Genomic DNA, 18229 nt, shown 5'->3' with positions numbered 1-18229 from the left:
TCCCCAGACCTGAATCCAATTGAGCACATCTGGGACATCATGTCTCGCTCCATCCACCAATGCCACGTTGCACCACAGACTGTCCAGGAGATGGCGGATGCTTTAGTCCAGGTCTGGGAGGAGATCCCTCAGGAGACCATCCCCCACCTCATCAGGAGCATGCCCAGGTGTGGTAGGGAGGTCATACAGGCACGTGGAGGCCACACACACTACTGAGCCTCATTTGGACTTGTTTTAAGGACATTACATCAAAGTTGGATCAGCCTGTAGTGTGGTTTTCCACTTTAATTTTGAGTGTGACTCCAAATCCAGACCTCCATGGATTGATACATTTGATTTCCATTGATAATTTTTGTGTGATTTTGTTGTCAGCACATTCAACTATGTAAAGAAAAAAATATTTAATAAGAATATTTAATTCATTCAGATCTAGGATGTGTTATTTTAGTGTTCCCTTTATTTTTTTGAGCAGTGTATATACTGTATATATATATATATATATATATATATATATATATATATATATATATATCAGTAAAATAATTACTGCAATTGAATTGGCAACAATGGGAAATCATAGTCGTCACAAACCACAGTTGAGTCCCTTCCACTGGTATAATGTTGATTTGTCTTGAATAGCTTTTCTTACTTAAATAAGAATAAGAATAAGTAATCTTTTGTCGTTGGGAATATTAATCTCCATGTGTCCTGTAAAATATTGAATCCTTGAATTAGCCTTTTTTTATTGCTACGTCTGTCTAACTTGCTGAATCCTTGATTTAGGTCACCTGCTAAATACAATAGTTCCTGTCTGGGTCTGATCTAGTATAGCTTGAATTATATCTACAGTTGAAGTTGGAAGGTTGGAGTCCAACTTAGGTTGGAGTCATTAAAACCCGTTTTTCAACCACTCCACAAATATCTATAGTTTTGGCAAGTCGGTTAGGACATCTACTTTGTGCATGACACAAGTAATATTTCCAACAACAGACAGACTATTTCACTTACAATTCACTGTATCACAATTCCAGTGGGTCAGAAGTTTACATACACAAAGTTGACTGTGCCTTTAAACAGCTTGGAAAATTCCAGAAAATGATGTCATGGCTTTAGAAGCTTCTGGAAGGCTAATTGACATCATTTGCGTGAATTGGCAGTGTACCTATGGATCTATTTCAAGGCCTACCTTCAAACTCAGTGCCTCTTTGCTTGACATGGGAAAATTAAAACAAATCAGCCAAGATCAAAAAAAAAAAGTGTGGTTCATCCTTGGGAGCAATTTCCTAACGCCTGAAGGTAGCACATTCATCTGTACAAACAATAGTACGCAGGTATAAACACCATGGGACCACGCAGGTGTCATACCACTCAGGAAGAAGACACTCTCTGTCTCCTAGAGATGAACATACGTTGGTGCGAAAAGTGCAAATCAATCCCAGAATAACAGTAAAGGACCTTGCGAAGATGCTGGAGGAAACCGGTACAAAAGTATCTATATCCACAGTAAAACGAGTCCTATATCGACATAACCTGAAAGGCCGCTCAGCAAGGAAGAAGACACTGCTCCAAAACCGCCATAAAAAAGCCAGACTACAGTTTGCAACTGCACATGGGGTCAAAGATTGTACTTTTTGGAGAAATGTCCTCTTGTCTGATGAAACAAAAATAGAACTGTTTGGCCATAATGACCATTGTTATGTTTGGAGGAAAAGGGGGGAGGCTTGCAAGCCGAAGAACACCATCCCAACCGTGAAGCACGGGGGTGGCAGCATCATGTTGTGGGGGTGCTTTGCTGTAGGAGGGACTGGTGCACTTCAGAAAATAGATGGCATCATGAGGCAGGAAAATTATGTGGATACATTGAAGCAACGTCTCAAGACACCAGTTAAAGTTCAAGTTAAAGCTTGGTCGCAAATGGGTCTTCCAAATGGACAATGACTCCAAGTATACTTCCAAAGTTGTGGCAAAATGGCTTAAGGACAACAAAGCCAAGGTGTTGGAGTGGCCATCACAAAGCCCTGACCTCAAGCCTATAGACAATTTGTGGGCAGAACTGAAAAATCGTGTGTGAGCAAGGAGGCCTTCAAACCTGACTCAGTTACACCAGCTCTGTCAGGAGGAATGGGCCAAAATTCACCCAAATTATTGTGGGAAGCTTGTGGTAGGCTATCCAAAACATTTGACCCAAGTTAAACAATTTAACGGCAATGCTACCAAATACTAATTGAGTGTATGTAAACTTATGACCCACTGGAAATGTGATGAAAGAAATAAAAGCTGAAATAAATCATTCTCTCTATTATTCTGACATTTCACATCCTTAAAATAAAGTGGTAATCCTAACTGACCTAAAACAGGGAATTTTTACTAGGATTACATTCCAGCAATTGTGAAAAACTGAGTTTAAATGTATTTGGCTAAGGTGTATGTAAACTTCTGACTTCAACTGTAAAAACACCACTTTTGCCCCTGGGGGGATATACAATGAAATCAATGTGTATTTTTCCCCATGTAAAATACAATTCAAAATTAGAAAAATATCCTCCTTGGTCCGTGTGCTGTGGTCCGTGTGCTGGGATATAAGGGAAAAGGGTGTATTCTTATTCATCAGGATGCCTACACCTCTGCTGTTACTACATTAAGTGGCGGCATAGGCCTCTCCAACCCAGCTACTCTTTAAATATTCAATTTCAATTTTTTTGCCCACCCAAGCCAAGCTGGTCAACCTCCCATCCTTGCCCACCCAAGCAAAACGTGTCAAAACCTCCCATCTTTTCCCGCCCCCCCCTTTTCGACACATTTACACCCATCCTTACATCAACTTACTAGTCCATTTTCCTTCATTCACATACAACATATAGACACTCATTCTCTACCACCCTCCTACACATATTCACTCTCCCTCAGAGTCCCATTCATATGCAGTCACACACACCTCCCTCCATAGAACAGTTGACATACATGCTATATTTCCCCCTTTGTATTGTCTTTTCAGAATTTGAAAGTTGCATGGCTTGAAGATTACCATGCAAGGGTATTTAGCGTTCTTCTGTTTCATGCCGCTCCTATGGCATTTTTTCCAGATCCTCTGGTGATATACTCACGTGAAGTTCTTCTGATATCAGTTTGACCACGTAGCTGGAAAGGTCTCCTTTTTCCTCATCTTCCAGTAAGGACAATATTCTCATGTTTCATCTCATTCTATTTTCTTGCCGGTCCAATTCATCTTCTAAAGTTTGAAACAGTGTTTCCAAAAAATAACGTTTTGTTGTCTTGTTCGTTCATGCGCACACCTTGTTTGTGCGTATCTGACACGATAGCCTCTACTTTCTTTTCAAGTGAATCTACTTTCATTTCATTCTATTTTCAGTTCATTTGTTTTGGTGGGCATTGAGAGCAATTTAGCTATGTTTTCTTGGATACCCTTTAGCTGTTCATTACTCTCGTTTGTTGCTCCTTTTCCTCTGGGGGAAGCCATGGCTTGTTGCGTTTGTGTCACTGCCTTGTGTTACCAACTGATTGGTTCGCTGTTGTACACAACTGACCACTCACTCTCTCCCAGTTGCTTTGGGATATATTTATCTATTGATTTTAGAGGCTTAATGATTGATTGATTTTTACCCCTTTTTTCTCCCCAATTTCGTGGTAACCAATTGATATTTACAATCTTGTCTCATCACTGCAACTCCCCTGCAGACTCGACAGAGGCAAAGGTCGAGAGCCCTGCGTCCTCCAAAATACGACCCTGCCAAACCGCTCCGCTTTTTGACACACTTAACCCTCCAAAATACGACCCTGCCAAACCACTCCGCTTTTTGACACACTTAACCCTCCAAAATACGACCCTGCCAAACCGCTCCGCTTTTTGACACACTTAACCCTCCAAAATACGACCCTGCCAAACCGCTCCGCTTTTTGACACACTTAACCCTCCAAAATACGACCCTGCCAAACCACTCCGCTTTTTGACACACTTAACCCTCCAAAATACGACCCTGCCAAACCGCTCCGCTTTTTGACACACTTAACCCAGAAGCCAGCCACACCAATGTGTCGGAGGAAACACCGTCCAACTGACTACCGTTGTCAGCTTGTAGGAGCCCGGCTCGCCACAAGGAGTCGCAAGAGCACGATGAGACAAGGAAAGCAAGGGAATCCTGGCCGGCCAAACCCTCCCCTAACCCAGACGACACTAGGCCAATTGTGCGCCGCTTCATGGGACTCCCGGTCATGGCGGGCTGTGACACAACCTGGGATCGAACACGAGGCTGTAGTGTAGTCCTTAGACCGCTGAGCCACTTGTGAGGCCCCATTAGAGGATTAATTTAAGCTCTGTCTGGTTTCTACATATAATCAGTTCTGTCGGTACAGAACGGAGCTACTCACACCCTATGCGTCCCTTCGGTATGCGAATGCGCCTCATAAGTCTGAACCAATCATAGACGTCTATGTTTCGCAAGTTTGGATAGTACAGAACAGTAGAGTAGAATACAGTATAATGTACTTTATTGTACTGTACATATCTACCTTCCTGTAATCTACCGAACTTTACTGTGATGTCCAAATTTGTGAAACATAGACGTCTATGATTGTTTCAGATTTGGTCTCGCCCAGACCAAGCAAATTAGGTCATGTTTGGGGGTGGAGCTTATTACAATTATAGCCAGTGTGTGGAATAATACCCAAATATGCAAAAGACGGATATGACATATTTCCACCTTTGAGTACCTATTCAGGATACATCACCATGAAGAGAATGATATTCATATCCATAATTATGCATTTCTGTATAGTACAGATCAGGGACTTAATTTTGTAATCGGATGTAATTCCACTTCACCTACTCTAGTTCAATAACCAAAATATTTGTTTTTAAACTCAAGGAGTCATGTCAAAGCTGACACCCCATTCTTTCTGCAAACATCTTTGAATCGTACTGTGGAGCAGATATTTAACAGTTCGGGGAAAATGTGGTCGTATAAGTAACTGTGGGAGATTTTACCATAACTCTGGACTTGCCCCTATGCTCACACAAAGATATTGTGAAGTCAGTAACATACAAGTGACTAATGGCTTCATAATACTAGCTACTCATTTGGTGTTTTCCCTGTAGACAAAGTGATTCATTATGATTAAAAGTCTTGTTTTCCAGTTACAGAAGAACAGAACATTCCTGATATTGCAAAATTAAAATCAGAGGCATGCTTCACACTGTTGACCCACTCAAGAAGGGACAGCCAGCCAATACCAGACACCACATGTTGGGGACAAAATTTTGGCATCTGGGCAAAACAACGGCTTCCTACCCCGTCATCCAGGAGCATGATCATACTCCTCCTGATTATTAATGCTAGCAGTGTGACTTACTACATGATATTAGTGATTACACAAGGCATGTCTGAAGGATGCCTTGCTTATCTGCTTAATACGAACCAAGGCATTCTCAAGAGAAGACATTCCAAACATGATGTGTGAAAACAAACTTAGCTACATACAGTAGTAGTGCTGTCATTTCACGTGAAACAAAGGATGCAGTCAAGCAGAAATGAAGCCATGCTGAGTTGATGCTTTGTCTGTCTGGGGCTCAGTAGTGTCATTAATTCCTTCCAGACAGTAAAGAATTATTAACCTTAATCCTCAATCCAGACAGTGTAAACTACATGGATACAAACTGGAAGGTGTGACATAATAACATTAATGATCAATTAGCATAATCTCTAGCTAGTATCTACAGTACATCATTAATAAAAAGTGGCAACTTTCCCTAGGCCACAATTACTTAATCTAAAATATTTCACACACAGTCCAAATATTCTCTGTGAAGAAAAGCAATAGAGCAATGAGTTAAACTCACCACCCCATAATTTAGTGGTTCAGCATGTTCCTACACACTGACATCCGGGCCACGCCTCACTACAGGGTGTACCAGTGTGTGTACAGCTTGTGTGTGTGTGTGTGTTTTGATTTATATGCCAGCAGCATCTCCCTCGCTGACCTTTGATCCCATTAATGGCTGTATGCACACACAGATTAGACTAAGCCATTGTCTTGTTCTTAAGAGACAATGAGCAATAGTGACATTTCTAGTATGACATCAGCAGATATTTAAACAAAATGTACAGCATGCTGCTAATATAATCTATATAAGTAGCAGGACTATTGGTCGCAGCAGTGACAGAAATAGTGATAAATTCTAGTCTTGGCAGAAAAGGAAAAATGTGGTCATAGCTCTGATCAGGGCCATTACTAACCACAGCCGTTGATTTGAGCTCCAAAGCTTCTGTGACACTTCTTCTGAGAAGAGACATGGGGAAGACTGCCCCATTGTGGTTGCTGAGAGACACTGCACCAAATCTCACCCAGTTCAGATTAACAACAACTACTACTGAGAAACACATGATCATGATCATATCCACTGCTTTCAAGACACATTTTAGTTTTTTTAAATCAGTACCGGTATTGGCTCATAAATATATCTGCTAATAAAGGTTCTATTTCAGTCGACTCAGTATCGACATCTCACTCTGGGACACGTCTTCTTTTGCGGGTCATTGGTTGAAGCCTTATTCAATCACGCCTAACAGGCCAATCAGAGCTTTGTGGGTGTATGCCCCGTGTCTATATAACACCCTGCACTGCTCTGGTTTCCTCATTATTCGCCTCTTCACAAGTCTATTTGGTTACTAACTCGTTAAGCAGCTTTCTTCAGAAACCTAGCTCTGAACTTAACTGTTTGTTTCGGTGTGTGTTACCACAGAGCGATGAGTGGCTTATTTTCTATTATCAGGAATTCTGCTTTACCAAGTGAAGTTACCTCAGTTGTTGGCTAGCTACAGTACACCTGTTGCCTACACACAATTGCCGTTGTAAGCTAGCTAGCTCCACTGCTTTAGCATCCCGCTAATAGCAGGTTCCCACACATTTGACCTACTTCTACCCAGGGTCTCTAGCTCTCAGTCAGTTCCCACCGTTCGGAGTTAGCTAGCTGAACTTTTGAATGTCTTGACTAGTTAGTGGGCTAACGGCACCACTGGTGTTTTAGCTAGCAACCTCTGGGCTAAATTCCCATTTAGGTTGTTTAGCTAGGAATGTGCGGTGCTATTTATTCAGTGTGTTACCCCACCATTGAAGCACCATACTTTTTACATTCCCCTGTGAAAGATAACCCCAGCCGTTTGTTCTATCTCAAGTTACTTGGTTTACACACCGAGTTGGCACTTGGTATCGCACGCAACGGCTCGGCTAGATGGCTATCATCCCTCAGGTGAAGATAGCCAGCTAATTAGCTAGCATCACTGTTGGCACTACTTTCAATACACCAAAAGTATAGGCAGGATATATTTATTTCCCACCACGCTAGTAAATAAAGATTTCTGTTTCTGTTTCTGCTCAAACTCAAATTACCCTGTGTCTCTCCCAACTTCACGTTGTATTGGTAGCGCGTGGCTAGCTAGCCCCCCGGTAATTCCATTTGCTTTGTTTGTCCGGTCGAAACAAGATATCAACAAGTTTATCGGCCAAGTTGTCAGGGAAGGGGGAGAAAAAGCAGCGCAAGCCTAGCAAAGCATGCCATGGCAATTGTGGTCATTGCATATCCGGAACGGATTCCCATCCGCATCCCTCACTGACCCCGCTAGTTGAGTGCATTGCGCTCAGCTGGGCTCCGGTGTCCTTAGACGTAGAGCGAAGTACATGGAAAGTATTGCCCAGGCCTCGTCCTTGCTCGAGGACGACTCTGTTGATAACAAATTCTCAGAGGAAGGAGAAGCTACTCAGGCATCTCCTGCTTCAGGATGATTCAGAGAACCCCCACCTTTCCCAGGGCGTGGACCTTGATTCCGACGAAATCCAGAAGTGCGGACGAGGGCATGTATCTAGCCGCATCAGGCAGCGCCCTCTCTGACCAGGAGATGGATTACACCCCTGAAGAATTTCTCCCCTCTGCCCAGTTTGTGCTACTTAGCCAGACTGACTGAAGAGGTGGGCCAGGAGTCAATAACTGACCTCCACATCTTCGAGGCAATCAGACCCGCTGCCACCTAACTTGATGTTGAGTCTCCTACGCCTCCCCCACCTTCCAAGCTAATGGAGCTAAGTCACCTTGCCGACCATACCACCCGGACCCTCAAGTGTACCGCTGACGCTTCTGGGAGGGTCATGGCGCATGTGACCTTTGGCCAGAAAGTCCTCTAGCTGAACAACGCAAGGGTGTCAGAGGGAGAAGGGAAAGATCCTGAGTGTACAGATCAATTCCACCAGACTGTTTGGACCAGCCATATCGGAGATACAGACCAGGTTCAAGTTACCACGGAAACAAGCCCCTAAGCCCATGTTCTCCCAGGTCGAAACCATGAGGCCTCCCTCCCAGAACAGAAGGATCCCTAAGAAGCCTCAGCAGCTTTCTCCGGCCACGCCGACCCAGGGACAAACATAGTCCGCTCACCAGCAACGCGCTGCCTCAGGGCACAGGTGTCACTCCAAGCAACGAGCAGCGGAGACCCCCTCGGCTCCACCCGGAGGGAATGGAAAGAAGCTGCACACCTAGCGCAAGACCGGGGCTCGAGAAGCTGGCAGAGCTCCTCTGGCCTCGACAAACAGAGTCTCCTCGGGACACACAAGCTCATTTACACACGGCAGAAGTGTAGCACAGGAGCCCCCCACCATAAGACATATAAGCCCTTGTTGGGGCAGGTCAACACCAATGTTCCCCAAGTCTCGAGGGCGTCCTTGTCTGGGCCACCAGGCCCGGCAGGCCCCGGTCCCTTCCATGGGACAGGTTGCCCACATGCAGTGTTGCCCCCAGGGGACAGGCGGGTTCCCTTGCCCCTCACAGAGAGCAGTGGTGCGCATGTGCAGTCTCCCCATGGGTCTTACATCCAGTAGACCAAGTGTACAGACTACAAATTGCAGGGGTCCCCCGCGTTTCATGGTAACAGTGCAGTTCACTGTACACAGGGAAGCGATCAGAGTCCTCAGAGACGAGATTCAGTCTCTGTTGACCAAGGGAGCCGTACATGTGGTACCAAAGGAGGAAGCTCACCGGGGCTTCTTCAGCCATTATCCATCCTGGATTTATGGCACCTCAACAAGCATCTGAGAGTCTACAGATTTCGAATGCTATCGCATGGTATGCTGTTTGATTCAACTCTGATGAGTGGTTCACCACAGAAGAACTTAAGGATGCTTATTTCCACATTTGAGTTAATCCTGCACACAGGAGATATCTAAGGTTCGTCTTCGAGGGCATAGCCTGCGAATATCTCACCTTATCAGACGGTCTATTCCCTTGCCCCATGGACATTCACAAAGTGTGCCAAAGCCGCCCTAGCACTCCTACGGGAGAAAGGCGAAGGGCGTACAGTGAACGGCATATGGTCATAATCTATTAGTACAGCCCATATCAAGGTTCTCGAGCTCTACACTGTGTTACTAGCCCTCAGGCACTTCCGTCCATTCCTACAGGGCCAACATGTCCTGGTCAGGTCAGACAATAAGTCTATGGTGGCTTATATCAACAGCCAAGGACGAATGCGGTCTAATCAACAACACCCTCTGGCGAGAGAGATCTTGCTATAGAGCAGAGAAGATCTGTTGTCTCTCAGAGCAAATGAAACATGATGAAGCCCCAAAATTGCCCTCGCTAGAAGCATGTGTTTCAGACATAAGGAAGTGGATGGCTGCAAACTTTCTACTTTTAAACTCGGACAAAACAGAGATGCTTATTCTAGGTCCCAAGAAACAAAGAGATCTTCTGTTGAATCTGACAATTAATCTTAATGGTTGTACAGTCGTCTCAAATAAAACTGTGAAGGACCTTGGCGTTACTCTGGACCCTGATCTCTCTTTTGAAGTACATATCAATACTTTTTCAAGGACAGCTTTTTTCCATCTACGTAACATTGCAAAAATCAGAAACTTTCTGTCCAAAAATGATGCAGAAAAATGTATCCACGCTTTGGTCACTTCTAGGTTAGATTACTGCAATGCTCTACTTTCCGGCTACCCGGATAAAGCACTAAATAAACTTCAGTTAGTGCTAAATACGGCTGCTAGAATCCTGACTAGAACCAAAAAATGTGATCATATTACTCTAGCGCTAGCCTCCCTACACTGGCTTCCTGTCAAGGCAAGGGCTGATTTCAAGGTTTTACTGCTAACCTACAAAGCATTACATGGGCTTGCTCCTACCTATCTCTCTGATTTGGTGCTGCCGTAGCTACCTACACGTACGCTACGGTCACAAGACGCAGGCCTCCTAATTGTCCCTAGAATTTCTAAGCAAACAGCTGGAGGCAGGGCTTTCTCCTATAGAGTCCATTTTTATGGAATGGTCTGCCTACCCATGTGAGAGACGCAAATTCGGTCTCAACCTTTAAGTCTTTACTGAAGACTCATCTCTTCAGTGGGTCATATGATTGAGTGTAGTCTGGCCCAGGAGTGTGAAGGTGAACGGAAAGGCTCTGGAGCAACGAACCGCCCTTGCTGTCTCTGCCTGGCCGGTTCCCCTCTTTCCACTGGGATACTCTGCCTCAAACCCTATTACAGGGGCTGAGTCACTGGCTTACTAGGGCTCTTTCATACCGTCCCTAGGAGGGGTGCGTCACTTGAGTGGGTTGAGTCACTGGTGTGATCTTCCTGTCTGGGTTGGCGCCCCCCCTTGGGTTGTGCCTAGGCGGAGATCTTTTTGATCTATACTCGGCCTTGTCTCAGGATGGTAAGTTGGTGGTTGAAGATATCCCTCTAGTGGTGTGGGGGCTGTGCTTTGGCAAAGTGGGTGGGGTTATATCCTTCCTGTTTGGCCCTGTCCGGGAGTTCCTCGGATGGGGCCACAGTGTCTCCTGACCCCTCCTGTCTCAGCCTCCAGTATTTATGCTGCAGTAGTTTATGTGTAGGGGGGCTAGGGTCAGTTTGTTATATCTGGAGTACTTCTCCTGTCCTGTGTGAATTTAAGTATGCTCTCTCTAATTCTCTCTTTCCCTCTTTCTTTCTCTCTCTCGGAGGACCTGAGCCCTAGGACCATGCCTCAGGACTACCTGACATGATGACTCCTTGCTGTCCCCAGTCCACCTGGCCGTGTTGCTGCTCCAGTTTCAACTGTTCTGCCTGTGATTATTATTATTATTTGACCATGCTGGTCATTTATAAACATTTGAACATCTTGGCCATGTTCTGTTATAATCTCCACCCGGCACAGCCAGAAGAGGACTGGCCACCCCACATAGCCTGGTTCCTCTCTAGGTTTCTTCCTAGGTTTTTCCTAGCCACCGTGCTTCTACACCTGCATTGCTTGCTGTTTGGGGTTTTAGGCTGGGTTTCTGTACAGCACTTTGAGATATCAGCTGATGTACGAAGGGCTATATAAATAAATTTGATTTGATTTGATGTGCCAGGCAAACTAAACTCGGGTGAGGATTTACTGTCGCGGTGGAACCCCCAACACGGGGAGTGGCAAATTCATCCCGAAGTTGTTGAGGTGGTGTAGTGGCGTTATGGCAGGGCTTCCGTCGATCTTAACGCATCGCAGGACAATGCGCACTGTTGCTTGTTCTTCGCGATGAGAGATCACAACGCTCCTCTAAGTGTGGACGCGCTGACCCACAAGTGGCTATACGTGCTTCTGTACACTTTCCCTCCAGTGGGCCTGATCCCCCCCCCCTACTCTGGAGAGGGTGAGAGCAAATGGTCTACCCTTCATCCTGAAAGCCCCGCAAGCCATGACAGAAATTGTCCTCTCCTGTATGTGCTAAACACAGGGCAAAATAAACTCAGCAAAAATAGAAACAGCCCTTTTTCAGGACACTGTCTTTCAAAGATAATTTGAAAAATCCAAATAACTTCACAGATCTTCATTGTAAAGGGTTTAAACACTGTTTCCCATGCTTTTAACTTTTAATGAACCATAAACAATTAATGAACATGCAGCTGTGGAACGGTCGTTAAGACACTAACAGTTTACAGACGGTAGGCAATTAAGGTCACAGTTGTGAAAACTTAGGACACTGAAGAGGCCTTTCTACTGACTCTGAAAAACATCAAAAGAAAGATGCTCAGGGTCCCTACTCATCTGTATGAATGTGCCTTAGGCATGCTGCAAGGAGGCACGAGGACTGCAGATGTGGCCAGGGCAATAAATTGCAATGTCCGTACTGCGAGATGCCGAAGACAGCGCTACAGGGAGACATAACGGACAGCTGACCGTCCTCGCAGTGGCAGACCACGTGTAACAACACCTGCACAGGATCGGTACATCTGAACATCACACCTACGGGACGGGTACAGGATGGCACCAACTGCCCGGTTTACACCAGGAATGCACAATCCCTCCATCAGTGCTCAGACTGTCCGCAATAGGCTGAGAGAGGCTGGACTGAGGGCTTGTAGGCCTGTTGTAAGATAGGACATCACCGGCAACAACGTCGCCTATGGGCACAAACCCATCGTCGCTGGACCAGACAGGACTGGCAAAGAGTTCTCTTCACTGACAAGTTGCGGTTTGGCTCACCAGGGGTGATGGTCGGATTCGTGTTTATTGTCGAAGGAATGAGCGTTACACCGAGGCTTGTACTCTGGAGCGGGATCGATTTGGAGGTGGAGGGTCCGTCATGGTCTGGGGCGGTGTGTCACAGCATCATTGGACTGAGCTTGTTGTCATTGCAGGCAATCGCAACACTGTGCATTACAGGGAAGACATCATCCTCCCTCATGTGGTAACCTTCCTGCAGACTCATCCTGACATGACCCTCCAGCATGACAATGCCACCAGCCATACTGCTCGTTCTGTGCGTGATTTTCGGCAAGACAGGAATGTCAGTATTCTGCCATGGCCAGCGAAGAGCCCGGATCTCAATACCATTGAGCACATCTGGGACCTGTTGGATCAGAGGGTGAGGGCTAGGGCCAATCCCCCCAGAAATGTCCGGGAACTTGCAGGTGCCTTGGTGGAGGAATTGGGTAACATCTCACAGCAAGAACTGGCAAATCTGGTGCAGTCCATGAGGAGGAGATGCACTACAGTACTTAATGCAGCAGGTGGGCACACCAGATACTGACTGTTACTTTTGGTTTTGATCCCCCCTTTGTTCAGGGACACATTATTCAATTTCTGTTAGTCACATGTCTGTGGAACTTGTTCAGTTTATGTCTCAGTTGTTGAATCTTGTTATGTTCATACAAATATTTACACATGTTAAGTTTGTTGAAAATAAACGCAGTTGACAGTGCGAGGACGTTTCTATTTATGCTGAGTTTATATACATACACTACCGTTGAAAAGTTTGGGGTCACTTAGAAATGTTCTTGTTTTCCATGAAAACATACATTAAATAAGTAGCAAGATGAATAGGAAATATAGTCAAAACATTGACAAGATTATAAACATTATTTTTAATTGAAATAATAATTGTGTCCTTCAAACTTTGCTTTCATCACAGATACCTCCATTTGCAACCTTGCAGACCTTTGGCATTCTAGTTGTTAATTTGTTGAGGTAATCTGAAGAGATTTCACCCCATCTCTCAGAATTTGGATTGGTTTGATGGGCACTTCTTACGTACCATACGGTCAAGCTGCTCCCACAACAAATCTCCCACTTTACCACCACCAAAGCACCCCAGATTGCCTCCACCATGCTTGACAGATGGCATCAAGTACTCCTCCAGCATCTTTTAATTTTCTTCAGTCTCACAAATGTTCTTCTTTGTGATCCAAACACCTCAACCTACGATTCGTCTGTCCATAACACTTTTTTCCAATCATCCTCTGTCCAGTGTCTGTGTTCTTTTTCCCATCATAGCCTTTTCTTTTTAATGGCAGGTCTGAGATATGTATTTTTCTTTGCAACTCTGTCTAGAAGGCCTGCATCCCGGAGTCACCTCTCCACTGTTGAGACTGGTGTTTGCGGGTACTATTTAATGAAGCTGCCAGTTGAGGACTCTGTTTCTCAAACTAGACACTCTAATTTACTTGTCCTCTTGCACAGTTGTGCACCAGGGCCTCCCACTCCTCTCTTCTATTCTGGTTAGAGCCAGTTTGCGCTGTTCTGTGAAGGGAGTTGTACATAGCGTTGTACCAGATCTTCAGTTTCTTGGCAATTTCTTGCATTGAATAGCCTTCATTTCTTAGGACATGAATAGACTGACGAGTTTCAGAAGAAAGTTATTTGTTTCTGGCCATTTTGTGCCTGTAATCGAACCCACAAATGCTGATGGGCCAGATACTCAACTAGTCTAAAGGCCAGTTTTATTGCTTTTTTAATCAGACAACAGTTTTCAGCTGTGCTAACATAATTGCAAAAGGGTTTTCTAATGATCAAGTAGCCTTTTAAAATTATAAACTTGAATGATGGAATGATGGTTGCTGATAATGGGCCTGTGTACACCTATGTAGATATTCCATAAAAAATCATCCGTTTCCAGCTACAATTGTAATTTGCAATATTAACAATGTCTACACTGTATTTCTGGTCAATTTGATGTAATTTTAATGGACAAAAAACACGGACATTTCTAAGTATGCCAAACTTTTGAACAGTAGTATATTTGAAATAGTATTTATTTATGTTATATTTCTTGTGTACAGCAGGGCTACTTACCTTTCCAGTCAGGAAAGAGAGGTCTTCTGCTCCAACGATGTGGAGATCCTCTGTGGACTGATCATTCTACAAGAAAGTGAAATATTTGGTCAAGTTTGGTGTAAAAGCTTACAGTAATATAGAACATTAATAATACTGTCATAACATAAAAAAGTGTTACATACCCATACCAGGCATACAAGGACCGGAGAAAGAAATACTACAATTCAAGCTGTGACAATTTTACCTCAAGAAAAATGTATCTGATTTCACAGGGTCTTGGATTGGATTGCATCATGGAGGAATTCTCCACTTGTCCAGCACTAAAAAAAAGTGTTATTTAGGTCCTTACCACATAACTCTTGAGGCGGATGAAGTTGACACTCATAGGCAGAGTGTGGTCTGAGTTACGACTCAGTGCTTTGATCCTCTCCACCAAGTCAGCACAGAACTGGTACCCGGCTTTCAGAACACATAGCACCACAATGTCATGGTCGCCCAGGTCACCCATTATGTTACGGGCAAGCCGTTCTGTCCTGCAACACAATGTGAAGGAAAGGAGTAAAGCCTGTCGCATGCTTTCCAGTCAAAACAGTTATGACAATTCGGTGACGTTTTTGTTCATTTTGATGTTCGGCAGCTTTTTATCCGGCTCTTCGAGCACATTTTAAAAGAGTCGGTAGTTCGGTAGCCGAAGTCAACAGTACGACTCCTAGTAGGAGTGGGAAATACGGTTAGGATTCTTCAATGATGTGTTTGTTGTCATTCAACGAGACTTGCACATTTTTTCACTTAAGAAATACTTTACCAAACATCTTAGTTAGATGTCAAATTGTGTGACTCACATGCTGACTAAACAGCCTCGGCGAGTGCGTCCGCATTTTGACTTTGTCTATCCCCACCAGGCGCGTTCATGATATGCAGGTTAAAATAACCAAAACCTACTATGAACCAACTATATTCATTTGGGGTCAGGTCGAAACACACATGAAACCTTTCATTGACATTTAGCTTGCTTGCTGCTGTTGCTTGCTAATTCTGGAGAAAAAAATAGGATTGCTATTTTACCGGAGATGCATATGGTCCTTTTTTTGCTGGATCTTTGTAGAATTTTGACCCATTTTAAGTCACAAAATCATGTGTGCTCTACTTAAAGAACCTAGTTCTATTTTAGAATAGTTTATTTTAGTGACTGGCTACGCACACGCCCGTTGACACGCCGAAACAGTTTGTATGAAATTATTGAATAACATGTATGTGTACATTTATTTTGCAATGTGGGCAGTTTGGTCAGCTTATAAGGGTGTTTTTACATATAGTTCTCTTTAAAAGAACCAATCTCAGTCCTCTTTAAAGTGAACTCCGGGGTAGAAAAAAGCTAAATAACTACGTTCTCTCTGTCTTCACACTGCCCTTGCCTTTGAATGAGGACTCAGCTCTTTTGCCAGTTCAGTTCACCTATTTTGTGATCCGAGTCCTCTTTGCATTCACATTGCTAGGTTTATAAAGTAACTTTTTCCAACATTCACTCAATGCACTCTGGGTTTTTACAAAGTGCCGGCCAAGCCATTCCATCAGTACGAGTTATGAGAAAGCTATATATACACCTACTTACATTTTGGAAGCGAATAGATTCCATTTAGTTAAAAGATGAGAAGATACCAATAATGTTTACATGTCAATAGTAACAGAATAAATAGCATAAGAATAACTATAGATTAAATAATTCTGGAATGGAAAACTGTACACCCAATTTAGGCTACTGCCCCTTTAAGAGCTCGAATCGATTTTGTACCCTGCTGTAATTCTCACCAAATATGTTGTCTTCTCACACGTCTTCAAACCCCACAATAAACAGCTTATAAAGCTGTCTTCGCTTATAGTTCACATATTGCAAACAAATCATTTGAACTAAAAACTGAATCTCTGGCCTCCCGGGTGTCGCATTGGTTTAAGGCACTGCATCGCAGTGCTGGAGGCGGCACTACAGACCCGGGTTTGATTCCAGGCGGTGTCACAGCCGGCCGTGACCGGGAGACGAGCGAGGCGGCGCACAATTGGCCCATTTGGATTTTTTCTTTTTCCGAGCGAAGGTCTTTTAACCTTTTACTGCAGTGGGCTAAATCAGGGACAGAGTGTTTCTTGGTAGTCTTAAACAAATGTACTTTGAAACAGAAATATACACATGGTTATAGACTTTAAAAAAAGAAGACACCTGTACCATGTCAGATATAGTTTAAATGTATTCAATTTTGAGGTTGTATCACAATATTACACTTTATATACATCTCAGAAATATAATAAAACCGTATGACATAGAAACACTTTTTTCTGTGGGTAATATGAATAACCTTCCACCCATGAGACCACTAGAGGGCGATTTGGTCATTTGACTGCAAGAAAGGATTTTAAGTGATAATGAGAGTCACAGACATTCAAGTGACTAACCTCCATCTCTATATGCTGTAGGTAGGCTATTGGCTTTGCATTCTCACACACTCTGATAACATCCCGATAATGGATTTTAATTACTGCCCTTCCTTGTCCATTGTTCCGTTTAACCACCGAGTGGGCGACTGATAGTCTTGTAGTTTCCCAATGTCAGTGATCACACAGAAAGAAATATGCAAGTGAATTCGTATATAGGCCTAACGTTACTGCATTCATGCTATATAGTTTACCTGTCCATGATGACACCATGTGGGATGTAAACACACTCTAGATCTCCAGAATAGTGTTTTGGATAGTTAAAAAGCTCTAAACTGTAACCTGGCCAGTCATCGTTGATCTAGGAGGGAAAATATAGTATTCATTACAAATATTATTTATATACCGTTTAAGTTCCATGCATGCAAGAACACAGTAGACTACAACTTTAGATACTTTGTTTGCACATGAGGTTTACACATCATGCACTCATTTTATGTCGACCTCTATCACATCAGTTCGGTAGGCTATCACTTTCCCAACCAATTTCATTGTAATTACCACAATTCCTCCGTCTTTTCCGCCAGTTTGAATGGTCAAATCGTCTGCCATGTTGTTTTCTGGAACCCGAACTCGTTTTCAGAGCCGCAGTACTCACAAGTCAGTCGAAGATCGTGGCGGAGTGTCGAATCACGAGGGAGGAGCGCCACTGTGAAAGAATGTTCTCTTCTCGCCTAAACAAGCAATGCGTGAAATTGCTTGGAAACACAAAGTTGAATTGAAATTTGCTTTTGAATCAGGAACGTTTCCTCTCACGACCTCTACATGCCAGAATGTTGAATACAATTATATTTTAACTTACTTTACAGCTTGTCTATACAGTTGGTCCTTTTGGCGGTAGGAATGTGAGACAATATCCCCATAACAATATAATTGTCAACTTTACAAGGTGCTGGTGGTGCTCCCCTGAAGCATGCTTCTAAGATAAAACTTTTTTTTTTTAATACATGCAAGAGATGCATGCATCGAGCTCGCGCACGTAGTGATATACAGTGGAAGGCAGAAGTTTACATACACCGTGGCCAAATACATTTAAACTTAAGTTTTTCACAATTTCTGACAAAGACAATACAAAGGGGGAAATATAGCATGTATGTCAACTGTTCTATGGAGGGAGGTGTGTGTGACTGCATATGAATGGGACTCTGAGGGAGAGTGAATATGTGTAGGAGG

The 18229-nt window shown here is 43.7% G+C and overlaps 1 protein-coding gene across 2 annotated transcripts in view; it reads right to left on the bottom strand.

Moving 5' to 3' along the window:
• Positions 1 to 17981, bottom strand: part of LOC109874961 (hypoxanthine-guanine phosphoribosyltransferase) — a 29959-nt gene extending 11978 nt beyond the window's left edge. For both annotated transcript variants that reach the window (XM_020467042.2, XM_031810277.1), the window contains exons 1-5: positions 17859 to 17981; positions 17558 to 17754; positions 17251 to 17357; positions 14922 to 15105; positions 14591 to 14656 (exon numbers count right to left, since the gene is read on the bottom strand). In XM_020467042.2, the coding sequence (XP_020322631.1) occupies positions 14591 to 14656; positions 14922 to 15105; positions 17251 to 17357; positions 17558 to 17608 (408 nt within the window). In that variant the 5' untranslated portion in view covers positions 17609 to 17754; positions 17859 to 17981. The remainder of the gene's footprint in view (positions 1 to 14590; positions 14657 to 14921; positions 15106 to 17250; positions 17358 to 17557; positions 17755 to 17858) is intronic.
• Positions 17982 to 18229: the final 248 nt, after the last annotated feature.

This window comes from Oncorhynchus kisutch, linkage group LG30 (assembly GCF_002021735.2).
Source record: "Oncorhynchus kisutch isolate 150728-3 linkage group LG30, Okis_V2, whole genome shotgun sequence".
Taxonomy (NCBI): Eukaryota; Metazoa; Chordata; class Actinopteri; order Salmoniformes; family Salmonidae; genus Oncorhynchus; species Oncorhynchus kisutch.
Note: the sequence above shows the minus strand (reverse complement) of the source record. Positions and strands in the feature narration are given on the sequence as shown.